A 17,038-nucleotide genomic window follows, 5' to 3' on the forward strand; every position below is an offset into this window, starting at 1 on the left:
TAAAAAAAAAAAAAATGTGTCCGTTAAACAGAAATTGGGGAAAGTATAAACGGGGGCTAATAATTCAGGGGGGCTAATAATTCTGACTTCAACTGTATGTCAAATTATATTAAAAAATATATTCAATAATAAATGTACATAAATATATTTTTTACAAAAAATTGTTGACCCTGCTGGCCTCCCTAACACCACTTCCGGCAGTAACCTAGCTTTCCCATGGAGTCACCCATCCAGGTACTGACCGGGCGCAGCCCTGCTTAGCTTCAGTGGGCGACCCTCCATATTTTTCAATCCAAGAAAATACATTCACATTACATAACATTACATCTTACTCTTTAAACATCCTTATTTAATATAGTGTATACTTTATAACAGTTTTTGTTGTTGTTATTGATAAATAAGATGCATGTATTACCATTTTCTTTGTATTTACATTTTATTGTCCTCAGAAATCTTATATTTAAATTGTGAGATGTAATACTGGAATTGCAAGAATCAAGTGTGCCAATTCCAAAGTAGAGTCAAGGTACAAACTTTATTGTTCTATATTGTGACACCTAAAACAGAAACAACTTTCCCAATAAACCATCTTAATATGGACACACTACAAGATTCCAATTGCTCCTTTTTTTTTTTTTTTAATTTCTAATTTGCATGCTAAATTGTGATTGTTACATTTCCATAAATACAAAGCTAGTTTGTTTGCTGCCTTATGCTTCATTCACACTAGCAGCGACTTTTTTGCTGCTTGTCTCTCTGAGTGGCAACCTGCTGCAAACGCAGTTCTGTGTACGTCTATACAGCAAGAATACAACCTGCCTCTGAGCGAGCTGAGAGAATCACATGAGCTCGACTTGTGCTCCCCTTGGCTGTCACTCAAGAAAGTCGCTCTTCATTTGCATAAAGTTGAAGGATTCTCAGCTTTGTTGCGTCGTTCGATATGCCCACCTGGTCACCAACTGTCACTGTCGCTTGCATAGACGGAGGTTGCCGGAAGTCGATTGATCCCTGTTGAAAGTTGTGTGACTAAGGCTTCACACCACAGACATTTTCTTCAGACAACAGGTATCTAGTTTGCATTCAGTTTCTTTTAAAGACTTTATTCCTGTTCACCAAAGATAAGTTGCAAACAAATGGGGAGAATGTCATGATAAAACTGACTGTTTGCTCTTGACTGTTCTTCCTCACTGGCCTGAGTTTATTTACATAACGTATTTATTCAGAGCATGGCAGAAAGTGCACACTAATGAAGTGAAAGTTTAGCCTTTAAGAAAACCTTTTTTTTTCCACTAAGCTTTTGTGTAGAAAAGAAGAGGGGGATGTGTCTCTGGCATTAGTCTCCTAGAATTTCAAAGAGCTGGATCTTGGCAATAATTCAGAGCAGCTAAGGGGATATATGAATACTCGGTCTGTGAGGCCTATGAGGCTCAAGCTTGACAGGCTGAAGTCATCTGTTCCAGTCTTCTGTCTGCCCAAAACTGCTGTCCATGGTTGGTCTGAGTGAATGGATAATTCCTTTTTGTTGTTGTCAGGAAAAGTGTGGGATAAAACACTGGGTGTGTTTCTTATAAACAAATCATGGCTGGCTGAGTGTCTCAGGCTGAAGAGAACCACATTAGCGAGGCCTTTATTATGACTAAACACACTATGTGACTAAGAAAGGCATGTCAGCCCTGGCTTAACTTTGGAAGTTTGAATACAATTTGGGGAAGTGAACCTTAAATCACAAGACTGATCAACAAACATGCTGCTATAGACGTAAAGTTGATTATCTTTTATTAGGAGTATAGTTTTGTACAAACGTAAAACATCTCACATGATGAACAACCATCATGCATTTTCTTTTAAAAATTTATACAAATCTTATAAGAACATCAAAAGTGCAAAATTTCAGAGCAATATTATGTAAACGTCTGTGAAATGACGACTTAGGAATTAAAAGGTTGTGAACTAGTTAACGTTACATTTCCTTCAAGTGTCAGTCTGAGTGATGTGTAGAGAATATTTTATTTTTTAGTTTGCAACGCTAAACTGATTAATACATTTTTTTATTCAGCATTAAAATGTAAATTCCAAATAGTGATTTCAAACTTAGTGATTCTATTAAAAAGCTCCACTTGAAACGAGTAAAACACTTTTACTTATCGCCCTCAATGTTTGTGGTTCACTGTAAATTAATAAAAAATAAATAAATACAACCTATGTGTTGGTGTAAATTGAAAGGAATAGTTTACACCAAAAATGGAAATTTCATCACCATTTACTTAAGTAGTTCCAATCCTGCATTAATTTCTTTTTTCTGTTGGCACAAAATAAGGTATTTTGAAGAGTGCTGGAAAACGATAGCCATCGACATCTTTAATAGGAAACACTTAAGAAGTGAAAGGCTACACATTTCCAACATTTATCAAAATAACTTCTTTTGTGTTCTTTATCATCATCATGATCATCATCATCATAATCATAAAAAAGCAGGTCCAAAACAAGTGAAGGCGAGTAATTGATGGCAAACTTTTCATTTTTGGGTAAACTGAATACTATCTATGGTACCATAACTTCAAAACTGGTGTACATTTACACACAACTAAAGAAACTTTAAGACTAAGTTCTGTGTTGAACCAAACCAAATCAAACACATCACATCAGAGCTGACAACACACTGCAGATCTCAACTGACTTTAAGTAGAAGAACAGAAATGTGGTAACTAAAGTGCACGAGTCATTGCGATATACTGAAATGTGACGAACAAGTAAAATGGTGGACCTCGGTTGGCAAACAATGTGCAAATACGATGCAATCTTGAACTACAAAAGTCTTATAAGATATTATTAAGGCACAGAGATGAGAAAATAAGTCTTTCCTTGGCACTTCAGGCTCATAAGATCAGTCCTGCGTTGTCACAGGTAAGTATATCATTGGGTTTGGCCTGTCCAATCTGCCTGTGAAACTGTCCCTGCTTGTGTGTCTTCCAGCAATGCACGTTTGGCCCTAGAGTTATACTCTTTATGTTTGGCATCTGCATAAAGACGGTCCTTGATAATGGTGTGACAGCAGTATTGGACAAATTCAGCTCTTGTAAAGAGACGAGTCCGCTAAAAACATCAGGGTTCAGCGTCTTAAGTTGGCTATTGTTGGACAAGTCTAAAGCCTGCAGGTTCTTCAGACTCCTGAAAGCACCTGGATGAATCAAGGTCAGTTCGGACAGGCCGCTGAGAGACAGGTGAACCAATTCTGTCAGCGAATCAAAGGCTCCTGTGTCAATGCTAGAGATGAGATTTCCATCCAGGTTCAGATACTGAAGTGGAATCCCATTAAGTTTCGGCACCGTCTTCAATTGGTTCCCTGCAAGCATAAGACTCTTGATGTACAACGGATGGCCTGGTGTTCTCCTAAAAATGGAGGTAAGAAGGTTTCGTGACAAGTCCACCATTATTGGTAAATCCTGTGTCCTGGTGGTAAAGAGATCAAGGTTGAACTCTTTGAATTGGTTTTCACTCAGGTCTAGCTCAACTAGAGGGAGTCCAGTGAAGCAGCCGTCGCTGAGACCTTCGAGAGCATTGCTGCTCAAGTCTAAAGTCTCAAGGTAACGCAGTTTGGAGAACGCTTTGGGACTGATTTGCGCAATAAGATTGCTGCTTAGGTCCAAACTGACTAAGGTGGTGTAACCCGGTCCAGAAAGCATCGTGTCGCTGATGGAGGTGATGGAGTTGAGGGAGAGGTCCAGATGGGATGTGTCCAAAGGAATGGGGACTGGGGTGTTTCCAGGGCCGATTCTGCTACAGTCCACTTTGGTAAGGCTAAAGCTGTCGAAGAGGCCGAAGGTCTCCACTTCACACCGACACTGCGGATGACAGTTCTTCACAGCACCAATGGCAGCCAGGCCAAGCAAAGAGAAGAAGAGGCACAGCAGAGACGCCATGGTGAGCTGTATAAAAAAATACAAACAAACATAAATGGTTTAATAAATGTGATCATCCCAAAGCAAAATTAACCAATCAAATACAAGTGAAATTCATTCAAGTATGAAACATAATCAGGTTTATCAAAATCAATATAATTTTTTTTATAGCCTTTAGTCCTTTTTTATGCATAAGCTATCATAGTTGAAGTATACAGTATACAGGCATTTTAATACTTTACATGTTATCAGCTCTCCAAGCCTACAAGGGCCCATCAGTGTGGATTTGTATTTGTATTCTTTCTTGCTCGAGTTGTACTCTTCACACTGTGGATAACCTATTTGTTCCTAAAAACTAAATGTGCATCTGGCAGTGCATGTACAATATGTGGATACTATTCTGATACATGCACTATATGCACATATACAATTTAGTCATTTTAGTTGTATTATAAATGCTAAATACAATATTTATTAACTCCGTAATTAAATAACTAATTTTAACATGCATTAAATGACATTGGTGTACTAATAAATTTTCCCTTGTGAATTCAGAAGATTTTCGAAAATTATTAAAAACATTTATGCATGCCAGGCCAATTTAATAGTGAGTAATAGCTTTCTTCAATATTAATAATTAAAAGTGTATAATATAAATATACATTTGACCACCCGCCCCTCATAACGGTATATACCACTGTGATGCATTCAATCACGCCAATCGATGGAAGGAAATATCATTCAACAGTATGAAACTGGCAGCTCTAGAACACCGATTGACATCTTAAGCAGAGCTCAACAATAAGGACTGCCCAATTGCCCAGGGCCAGCTTGAGAGATGCTCAGGACAGTAGACAGAATCGTTGCTGGCCCGATCGGGGCCGTGCTGCCTTGTCACTAAATTTAAATAAACGGCAACATGACCGCAACATCAAATCATGAGGCTAAAAGAAAACGTCTGTTTCTAACGTTGTGGAAACATTTAAATGGGTACAGCACGAAGAAAAAAAAAATTAAGTGATGTTTTCCATAGTTTGCCGTCACTTTTAAGTCAGCCACCTTTTGTTTTGCAATAAAATACCTGCGCATTTTCCATACTGCTATGTTTAACTGCTAAATATTTTAACATTTTTCAAACATTTAAATTCTGCATTCACATACATTATTTCGTGACACATTATGTAATATATGTGGCAAATAAATAGCAATTAACTTTTTTTTTTTTTTTTTTTTTTAGCGGGGCCAGTGAAAATTTTGTCAGGGCAAGTAAAAATCTGAACCACTGGTCCAATCAGGCCAGTTGAAAAAAATCCTTAGAGTTGAACAACACAACACGCATTTCTTGTAACATAGGCATTTATATCTGCATGTAGCCTTAAAAAAAAGAAAGATTAGATACATCATTTGTCTAGTTTGACATACAGTAACCTCTTGTATAGTCAATAAATATAACTTAAAACACTGAAAACATAGATTTTATTAATAAATTAGATGTAATTTAAATACATTCATACATTTGATTTACTGAAGTATGTATTACCAAACTACTACTGAAAATTTGACCGCCCTTATCGTCAGTGTATAATTTGCACACTGATGTTATGTAAATTGTCAAAAGTGGGACAAAACATTTCTGTTTTATCCATTTATTAAGGTTCCTGCATAGCATAGATAACATCAAAATTAACATTAAGCCACTTCAGGGTTCTTTGAGAGGTTTGAAGAGATTAGTGTATGTTCATTACATACAGTAATTCAGTAAACCAATCATCATCAATCATTTACAGCAGCATATGCATGCTTGTCACTCTGGGATTGTGTAAATTCATTAATATGCTAAAAGCATATAACTATACAAACTTCTTCTCTTCTAGAGCAACTTAACAAGACCTAATTTTTCCACACCTTCTCAAAGGATTTGACCTAATTCCTATGATCAAAGAGCCCATTTAATTGGGCTTTCTCATCTACATAACCAACTTATGATTACAAGGGTGCAAAGCTTTCATGGAGAATTTAGAAACTGTTAAGCACTTAATAAATTAGTTAATAAATATATGACAATGGATAATGAAACTCAAAAGATTTTTGGCTGTAATGCATACAAACCAGTATTAGCAATGGTTAAGTCCAAGTAATTTTTTTTTTCATTACATAATATTATGACATTGCCCTAAATAAAGTAGCATGCCTCTTTTCTTTTTATTCAATAAATATATGAAATTAAAAAAATCTATAAAAATATACTAACATAAATATACAGCCCATCACCATATATTAAGTATTTTAAACTATGTAAATTTGTGAAATAATAATAAAAAAATAATAATAAACCAATTAATTATTACTTGAAGCTCAATAAAACAGCAGAAGCGTAATATGTTGTGGAGCAATGATACATACAAATGTATTTGATTAATAAAATATAAAAACTGCATTTATTTACAATAGAAATATTTAGCAATGTTATAAACATTTCTACTGTCACTTACTTTAGATAAATTTAAATAAAAATATTAATTTCCTAAAAAAAACTCAACCCTTAAACCTATTTAGTATTGACTATATTGCTTGTTATACTGACTAGGTTCAATTGTACACACAAATAAAATTGATTACCAAAAAAAAAAAAAAAGAGAAAATAAATTGACACTATCATTTCATATTTACAGTTTGCATTAAGTAAATCTTGCTTACGTGTTTTCATCAAGTACACAGAAGCTTTACAAAGCAGGCAAAAGACCTTCGTGTCACACAGGTAGAAGCGTTCTCTTCAACTGCAGCTGAAATCTATAAACGCTCCACCATACTCTACTGATGACTTTTCGTCACTGGACCGCCCCTAACATGTGCTCTTTGTTTAACTAAGTGACCTGAACTTAAACCTTTTTCAACACATGGCTCCAGATCTGAGTACAAACAAAACTGCTGAATCTGGGCATGAGTTAACTTGATTATAAAACAAAAGAGAATGCAAAAATGACTGAACATGAATCAGTTTGTAAGATTGCGTGTATAGTAATAATATGATAGTTAAAAACAGAGATAGCGTGCCAACTGAATAATTACTTCTTACATAAATGATTGCGTAATAGGTACAATGATAATAATTAAGTTACAGTATAACTAGTGATGTCTTTGTTAGGGTGCATCAAAGTGCTGTTTCAAATTAATCAACTACACATTCTGATGCTTTGTTTGTTCAAAGGACTTATTTAAAAAAAGCTGAAACAACACAAATCTTGAGTTTTTTTGTGGACGACATAATTGTTTTATTATCAGTTCACTTAAATTTGTAAACACTAATAATTCATTCATGTTGTCCCAACACACATCGTGGATCCTAGCATTTTTACAGCGTTCTATTAAACTCCTTTTAACTCTCTAGAATAATTAAATAATGTGAATCAAGAGTATTTTTAATATATTTTCAATTATGTACCTGTTGTCAAATGACTTATATTGCTTTGCATACTAATTATACAAAACTGAAAAGTAGTGATGCTGCTTGTCATGGTGATCTGCCGATAAAGAGTACCGATTCCGACGCTTCAAGCTTTATATATATCTTTGCTACTGCATAAAGCAAATTTTCCCTTCAATTATGATAAAGTGGAGATCTCACCTTAATTAAGGATGTTGAATATATCCCTTAAACATGTGTCTTAAAACTATTTTGTGTAATAACTAAAGCAGCTTTACAGAAAATTATAGATAAAACAGATAATAAATCATTCCATAGGGATGTGCAATTAATCGAAACTGAATCGCAATTTGAAACATTGCGATTAGCTAAGAGGCTGCAATATAGAATATATGTATTACTTAATTTTCCCCGCCCACAGCAAATGCATGACTGCCCAGTGCCCTCTGTGTGTGACAAGTCTTACAAGCCCATTGATTGAGCACACTTTCGTTCTGGCAAATCAGAATTGATTCACCGAACTCTGCGGAACGCACACAATAAAATACAAACAAACAAACAGAAAAGTGCTGATTAGTGGGATAACACCATCAGCCACTTCAGAAGCATTAATAGATTAACTAATATCAAAGAAAAACAGCTCATCAGTAGTATGGTAATATTTTGGTTTCAAAGTCAGAGACAACAAAACAAAACAGGTAATTTGTAAGAGCTCACGGAATTGTTGCCAGCATAAGGAAATACAACAACCAGCACCTAAATTGGCTACAAAATTAAATCTCGAATCAAATTATCTGTAAAAAAATTGCAATGAGATATTTTCCCCAAATCGCACAGCCCTAATTGGCAAGTACCGATCGACTCTTGAAATGTGATTATCAGCCGATGCTGATCTCCAGCCGATTGATCGTAGCCTCCCTAGTGAAAACTTTAGTAAAAGTATTGCAAATGCAAGATAAAATAACTATTTCATAAATTTATACCATTAATTGTAACTAATTTACCATTAATAGACATTACATACAGTACAATTCCTCCAAGTGTTCTCATGTATACAACACCTACTAGGAAGCTTGATCTTTAAGGAAATCTAGAGGTTCCCTCAAGTAAATGAATTTGTGGTAATAAATTATATCAAAATTGTGATTGAATGATTTGTGATGTGACTTTTGTTGATAAAAATGATACTAGACATTTTACTCAGTATATTTTAATCTAATAACTTATTATTACATATTATTAATGAATGCAACAACAGCCAATAAGTGTGTGACGTTAATAATAATCATAATAGTGCAGTTTCATCTACTACAATAGAGCTTCCTGATAAATCGAAGATGAATTTGGTGCGCATTTGTCAGTAAATCTGTAATCAGCAGTAAATCTCCAACATGTGCGCTTAATTGTAAAAACAAATAAATGTAAAAACTGCTAAGATTTTTATCTTGGGTATACATTCTGTAAGCCCTCTCTTACTAAGCAAAGAGGTCAGATTCATATAAATGTGTTTTTTACAAACTAAACGTATTAGTGCTTTTAATTGGAAAAATAGAAATGAACCTAGAATTGGAAAGTTGATTAAAAAGAATGCATCACATATGTCAATGGAAAGATCACATACATTGTCAAAAAGAAAAAAAATGTGTTTGAAAATATCTGGAGACCTTTTAATAACTGCCTAAAAGTACAATGTACATGTCGGCAGTCTGCTAGAACAAAAACAAGCTTTGAGGGAGTAGGGTAGTGTCAGGGTCTAATCATAGACTTGGGAAACACTTGGGAAACACTCTTTACCTGATTTAAACATATCCCCCACCTTTTTTTTTTTTTGTTCTTGTTTTATTATTATTATTTATATGTTTATTGTTTAGTTTTTAAGGGAACGAGTTGATGCGAGAGAGAATATGGTGAAAAATGTTTGCTGTGTCTACATGATTATTATTCTGTAACTGTGTAATCTGTTGTGATATGCAAACTGAAAAAAGGAATAAATATGTTGTACAAAAAAAAAATTCAAAACTGATTTTATTCCAGCCAAATGAAAAGAAATAAGACTTTCTTTAGACACAGTTTAGACAAACTGTGAATATTCTCTTGCTCTAATAAACATCACTTGGGAAATATTCAAATAAGAATAAAAATTTCACAGGAGGGCCAATAATTCTGTCTTCAACTGTAATAAAATTAAGATATTTTTTACCAATTTAGTTTTATTATACATTACTGTTGGGTTACTAATTTAAAGATCAAGTTGTTTTGTACATAATTTTTTTAAATCAAATGAATTCTAATAGTTTTTCATTTAATTCTATTTTTTATTACATGCGTTTAAGCATGAGCCTGTATAAAATTTTGATGGTATGACATCCATGAATTAAAATATCACTGTTTCACAATATCACTGCATTGTGATTACTGCTCTAAAATATGTTCTTTTTAAATGTCTGGGTAAAAAAACAACAACTGTTTACCACTTTAACACAATATATTTCATTTCCAGAAACGTTAAAAATATTTTGGAACAATAAACATTTCTGCTGGAAATACTGTTGCCCTAAAAAACATGTAAAAAAAATCTTACATATCCAAAATTTTAGCGGTTTTAAAACCTTGACTTTTCCAAACCGCGGAATACCTTTAAACCGGTTATTGACCCATACATGCGTTTGCTATCCTAAAAATCACATAGCTCAAAAACCTTCCACACCCAGTTTGATGCGCATTAATATATACGCCAAAGTGCATAAGTGCGCCAAAAATAGCAAGAAGTGATTGGCACAGTGATTGAGGCAAGGAATGCTTCTGTTCAGCTTGTGGATGCATGTTTTAGTAGAGCATACGTCGACATCTGCCTGTGCGACAGGGGTTATGAACTTCTCCAGGTGTTGCACATTGTAGAGTCGCTTCTTTAAATGCCTGAAGTCTAAGTGGAATGTATTTTAAGAGTAATCACTGTCAGCGTTTAACAGCTACATATTTAAACCATTCATCTTTCTCCCAAATGTGGGAAACTACTTTCACACAATCCATTTTAGTGGCTCTGTGAGACTCCCCATTGAGTCTACATGAAAGTGGCCCAACGTACAGTTAACACAGCCACAGTAAAGGAGAACTACAGTTGGTTCTTAACCAATTTAATTAGCAGACGGCAGACAGCCTAATCCAATAAAGCTGAAAGAATGCAGTACTCTAAGGGGGGTCCGATTTAATGGGAGATTAACGTCTCAAACTGTTTAGTAATACGACTTTTGTGTACCAGGTAGCTTTTGTGGTGCAAACTTCACAATAGTACGCAACTTTTGAATTGCGTGTTACAGATATGCGTTAAAGTGTTGTTTTTATGGATGTTGACTACAGTACAGTTGATATAATATCAGGTGACACCCATATCCTCGAAAGCTCATGTAAAGCCTTATCTCATTGTTATGCAACAAAGCTCTCCTACAACAAACAGGGGTTTAAAATATACCGAGACTGGGAAAGGTTGTGAGCCATGTGTAATCTTCTTGTATCACTGTTGATGGGTTAAAACAGTACCTAATTAACAGGTAAAGAGATCAATCAGTTTGACTGGCATTTTTTTAATCAGGTCTACTGACAAATGGCATCATTTGCTGGGTCTCTAAAGAAAAGTGCTCAACAATGCTAATGCTTCTTCCTCTAACAGGAAACAACATAATTACTCAACTGTTTATAGCTTGAGAGACAGTGAGAAACATACAGTAGAGGAATTTAAGCGCAGTTGTTAGAAATAGGACTGTCGGGATTATCTCAGATTATCTAATTTTAGTTCTTGTTCTTTGAGATGATATTTGTGCAAAAAAAAAAACAGACAAATGTAAGCACATAAACAAATACAAATTAGTGATATTTTTTTAATTTAATTTTAGATTTGTTAATGGCATTGGATGAGTAAACAGAGAAATAAAAATGTTAAAGCAGACCAAGAAAGTCTAGTATCTTCCTTTATATTAATATACAATTGTATTTTTTATTAAACAATGTTAAAAAACTATTTTATATATTTAAAATAATTATAGAAAATTGTGTATTATTTGTTTGCAAGGAAAAAATGTTACTCCAGTCATTTATTTTAGTACTATTACCATTATTACTAATAATTAATATTAGAGTGATTTCTGAAGGATCATGTGACTGAAGACTAAAATAATGAAGCTGAAAAAAGAGATAAAACCTACACACTAGAACCTGATAAAAATGCTCATTTTAGAAAAAAAAATTTCAGATGGCATTTAGAGCTTTTTGGATCTGAACTCTTCATATATATATATATATATATATATATATATATATACATACATATATATGGAACTTGGAACTATTCGTAATCTATTTCGTAATCTTACATAAATATTACATCATCAATAATAATATAGAACAAAATTAAGTAGCTAAATATAAAAACAACAATAATAAATATGTTATTTTTTTGTAATGAACACTGTTTTCATTGTGGCTCATTTCTAGCTAATTTCTATAAAACAAACTAAATACCTTCCATTATTATATCACAGATGAACGTTAGTTTTGGTTCAAAGTACTTTAACGGCCAAACTTCCCAGCATTTCGGTTATCACAGGTATTGCATAGGTAAGCAGCTCACTGAGTTTTGAGACACAGCCAAAATCTACCCACCATAAAAAAACAATCGCAAAGAAACTTTGTAAAGGCTTGACAGTGTTGAGCAAACGCGATCGTGCCATGGCATAAAACCCCCAAATCACGTTAACTTAACTTATATAAAGTAAACTTTTCTGTTGTGCATCTTTACTCCTCATTACGCGACCTATTAGAGATAAAGGAAGGAACATACATCATTTTGATTTTGTCCAAATAAAGCAGACCATATAAAGAAGAACCAGCCGTAAAGGGAGTTTGTGAGACACTCGAGAAAACTTTTGCTTTTTAGTAAAACTTACCATGTGCCGCGACTCGTCCGCCGGAGAGCTCTTACTTTTCCAGGCCAGCATCGGAAAAGCCTTCAGCTTTGGTGACTGTCATATCCAGGGCGTTTTGTCGCGGGGCGAACGAGCTCGTTTGCGGTACTGTTTGGGTTGTGATTTTGTCGATGTAGTTATCGGCTACAGTCTCGCCGCAAAAGATGAAGCGATAAACGCCACCGCAAGCAGACTCGTCTAGAGTTTCACTCAGCGATGCTGGTTAATCCGCGCCCACCATCAACGTCTAGACGCAGAGCTCCAGCAGCGGCCTCTAGCGGCCACAGCAGACTGCTGCAACATCCAAACTTTTCTAAAGCGTTTCTCTATTTATTTATTTATTTATTTATTTATTTTAATTAAACACACAACTGTTATATTTTAAATAGTCCATTGCACTTTAGTCAAAGCTAGTTATGATTATATATGCTTAAAATGTCAATGAACAATCGAGGAGTAACTGTCCATAAATATTCATTTTCCGACTGTATTTGACATAAACATTTGTTTAAACACCATACTTTTGTTCTGAGGTATTCTGTCAAAGTCCAAACAAGTTATCATGATCATTACAAAATAATTTTCAGAAATATTTACAATGAAAAAAATAAAAATAAATAAAAAACAAAATAAACACAGGATGAAAGGAACAATGTGTGTGCGTCTCTCTCTGTGTGTGTGTGTGTGTGTGTGTGTGTGCGTGCGTGCGCGCGCGCGCACGCGTGAATGTTAATAAAAAGTTATTAACTATAAAATAAGTTAAGCTGCACAAAGTAGTGATTTATTATCACTCTTTAAAATGAGAACTGCCAACAACAGAATAAAACTAATCTCTGTTCATCTAGTAAATTCCCATTCCAGCCTTCAAATTACATAGAAATTACAATGCAAATATTTAATGTATTTTATTACTATTTGAACCTCAAAATAAACATATTAATCTACTTTAATTTTTATAATCTACATATTTAGGGCTCTTCAAACTTTTAGATGTTACTGATCCCCATCCTTGTTGACTAAAAATTTACATCTAAAATACTGGAAAATATTTATTATGTATATATATTTTTTACTATTTATTTGTTTGTTTTAATACACTTTTAATTGATCTTTTTTGATATAATGTTGGATTATATATTTTATTTTTATTTAAGCATATTTAGCATTAATTATTTTATTATTATTATTTTAAAATGTATTTTACGTTGTTTTTACATTTCCGTACTTATTTATTTTCTTGTAATGTTTGCTTATTTTTAAACATATTTTTATTTTACTAACTCTATTATTTAATTATATATATTGGATTTTTCTCTTGTGGGCCCCAAATTGAAACCCCCAGTTCTAATTTATCTTAAATGAGAATCCATGAAAAGAGTGCATAGTTTTTTCATCCACTAGAGGGCAGTAAATTAACACAGAAGCAATTGAAAGAGGCCCTCAATTCAATAAATAGAGAAAATCACTCATTTATTCATTCATTCATTTTCTTTTCAGCGTAGTCCCTTTATTCATCTGTGGTCGCTATAGCGGAATGAACCGCCAGCTTATCCAGCATATGTTTTACGCAGCAGATGCCCTTCCAGCTGCAACCCATCACTGGGAAATACCCTTACACTCTTATTCACACAAACAATTTAGCTTACCCAATTCACCTACAGTACAGCACGTCTTTGTACTTGTTGGAGAAACCCGAGAACACAAGGAGAACTCCACAAAGAAATGCCAACTGACCCAGCAGAGGCTCTAACCTGCAACCTCTGCTGTGAGGAGACAGTGCTACTTACTGCACCACAGCGCCGCCCCGACTCATTTATTCATTAATCTTAAATTATAATCCACATAATACAAGCCCGTAGCCAGTCTATTTAAAGGGACGGTTCTTTTTCTCAAAGTGAACCTTTATGCATTTCTTCATGGTTCAAATACAGCATTTTAGTGAAACTTTAAGCATTATTTTGTGCTGGATTAACTTATTGGATGGTTGTCATTACCACACTTTTTGATGCAACAAAAATACTTCCTACGTTTACAAAAATGTGTTTATTTATAAATGTGCATTTAAAGTAGTTATTGCAGTTTTATACGAATGTAATGAGATTAGAACTTTAGAAATGTGAAAAAATACTTTTTTTTAAATGCTAATTTATTATCATCCATCGAAAAAAAAATTGGGAATCTGTTAAACTTAAGATAAAAAATAATAAATTAAAATAAACTAAATTAACTAAATTAAAAAACTGCATCCTAAAGGCTAATAACAAACTGGCCAGCTCATTTTCTCCATCAGAATTTGTCTATTCAAATAACCAATGCCCTCTTTTATTGATTATTGTCATAATTTATGATGGCATACTATCAAAAATGGGACAAATGAGCTCATTTTGAGGGATGTAAATAATAACAATGGTCCTAACGTATTTCCTGGAGTACATTTTTAGTTTCCATACCTTTCAAGAATACAAAAAAGTTCAAATATTGCTAAATAATATTATGGCAGCCATTTTAACATTAAGATATGATTAAATCCCCTTGCTACAGGCCTGTAATAGAGCATATGTGAACTGCAATTTCAACAATGCTTAATAATGTCTAATCAGCCCATCAATATATCAATACCACAACATCCTGTAAACATTTCACAGACCATGCATTTTAATTATTTAACTTTATAGATTTATTTTACTTATTATTTTAATGGCCACAGACTGCCATAATATCATCTGTATTTCTGTATGCTGAGTTTGCATCCTCTGTTTCTGGTTGTAGGGCAGGTGTAGGTGTCAAGGTGCAACACGTAACAAGCTAAGGGGCTTATTGGATATAGGTCAGCACATCTCTCTCGCCCTCCTCTCTCGCTCTCACTCCCACCTCAAAATCTGGATAGTGACCCGAAGGCAAACACACACCCACAGGCCTTCACCCAATGCTTTAAGCTCCATCAGAAATCCCCATAGTCACTCCATCAGTCAGAAAGTCAAGTTCAAGTGTTAACAGCCACATGGTAATAAACACAGTCCCTAATGGACTCCATGGGACATTTTCAGATTTTTTGGGATTTAAAATATCTGACTTCAATTCAGCTTTTCTCAAAATTAGCAGCAATGTTAACAGCATTTCTTGTTTTGCTGTGAAAAAAACTATTTTATTTAATTATTATTATTTTGATCTCAAGAACCATTGCACTCTCTAAATTATATTAGGGAAACACTGAAATACACAAATGACTCTAAATGATAAAAAAAAAAAACATCTGTTCTTACACATGGAATGAACCGGCAACTATTCTGGCATATGTTTTATGCAGTGGATGCCCTCCTAGCTGCAACCCAATACCGGGAAGCACCCATACATTCTTGCATTCACACACACACACACACACACACACTCATACACATATGGCTCAATTTAGTTCATCCAATTCACCCATAGCGCATGTCTTTGGATTGTGAAGGAAACCAGAGCACCCGGAGGAAACTCGCACGATCACGGGGAGAACATGCAAACTTCAAAATACATTAAAAAGTACTGGATTAAATTGTACAATCAATTATTATATTAGGGCTACTGCATTGTGTTGTTTAGCCCACCGCAAATAAATGACAGAGAGTTTTTCATAAATATAAGCACATATATGACCTTATTAAATACTGATTTCTGGAAGATTTAGAGAAATACATTGTATGCTTTTTAGTCTGCTGCACTATTATAAAAATATCTATGGATATATAAATAGCTAACAAACATTTTTTATTTTACTTTCTCTTTATACATTATAGTTCAACCAACTGAAAGCTTAGCAACTGATTCAGCGCACATAGACTATTCACATGGCCTTTGGCTGAATACCGTTTGCAATAATGTCACAAGACACATCTGTGTAAAACATTTTGGTTAATTTTGTGTTAAATTTTACGACGGGACAACTGCGTGAGCACCAATTTGTCTCTGTTTTTTTTGTTTTTTTTTGTTAGGGTAAACATTGTGCTGCTGGTGTAAATGAGGTTTATCTGACGCAGGCAGATGTAGATGAACTCTAGGGATTGTCCAAGGGAGCGCCCTTCGTTAACTTTAATTATACCCTGTACACCTTGTGCAAATTCAATTGAAGCGGGCCGATCACAGCTACACCAACACAAATGCCTAATTACACTGCCTAAACGCTCATGCACCACCGTGTCTCCATGGAGAGATGGAAACAGGTGGATCTATTTTAAATGTGAACCTTTCAATTAGAATATTCATTCATTTATAATTTTTTTCACCTTAGTCCCTTCATTAGTCAGGGGTTGCCACAGCGGAATGAACCACCAAAATGAGAACATGAAAATATAGATAATTTTTAAAAAAATTTTTTATTGTTTTTGCCTCAGCTGGGTCAGTGGGCATTATCTGTGTGGAGTTTGCATGTACTCCCCATGTTCGTGTGAGTTTTCTCCGGGTGCTCTGGTTTCCCCCACAAGTCCAAAGACATGCGGTACAGGTGAAGTAGATAAGCTAAACTGTCTGTAGTGTATGTGTGTGCATGAGTGTGTATGGATGTTTCCCAGTGATGGGTTGCAGCTAGAAGGGCATCCTCTGCGTAAAACATATGCTGGATAATCAACCCTTTTATTATAAGTATACTTTTATATATAGATTATTATAAGTCCTTCACACTTTTTTCATATTAAAACATAAATATAACTGTAAAAATCTTCATTTAACTATGAAAATCAAGGTGTATGTGAGATTTATAGTTCCATTATTTCCTAAAC

General features: G+C 34.3%; 1 protein-coding gene across 2 annotated transcripts; it reads right to left on the minus strand.

Moving 5' to 3' along the window:
* Nucleotides 1-1,759: 1,759 nt before the first annotated feature.
* Nucleotides 1,760-12,499, minus strand: tsku (tsukushi small leucine rich proteoglycan homolog (Xenopus laevis)). 2 transcript variants are annotated; one of them, NM_199733.2, is made up of 2 exons: nucleotides 12,264-12,499; nucleotides 1,760-3,926 (listed from the first exon to the last, which is right to left on the minus strand). In NM_199733.2, the coding sequence occupies exons 1-2, from the start codon at nucleotides 12,312-12,314 to the stop codon at nucleotides 2,877-2,879; spliced, it is 1,101 nt and encodes a 366-aa protein (NP_956027.2). In that variant the 5' UTR covers nucleotides 12,315-12,499; the 3' UTR covers nucleotides 1,760-2,876. The 2 variants fall into 2 exon arrangements, with proteins under 2 accessions (NP_956027.2, NP_001306114.1); NM_001319185.1 differs by lacking the exon at nucleotides 12,264-12,499 and adding an exon at nucleotides 6,597-6,674.
* Nucleotides 12,500-17,038: the final 4,539 nt, after the last annotated feature.

Source organism: Danio rerio, chromosome 15 (assembly GCF_049306965.1).
Source record: "Danio rerio strain Tuebingen ecotype United States chromosome 15, GRCz12tu, whole genome shotgun sequence".
Classification (NCBI taxonomy): domain Eukaryota; kingdom Metazoa; phylum Chordata; class Actinopteri; order Cypriniformes; family Danionidae; genus Danio; species Danio rerio.

Excerpts from the sequence above, each read along its gene's own strand:
- tsku (NM_199733.2), bottom strand. The coding sequence starts at position 12,314 with ATGCTGGCCTGGAAAAGTAAGAGCTCTCCGGCGGACGAGTCGCGGCAC. Across the intron at positions 3,927-12,263 it reads CGGACGAGTCGCGGCACATG|CTCACCATGGCGTCTCTGCT; the intron begins GTAAGTTTTACT and ends TTTTTTATACAG.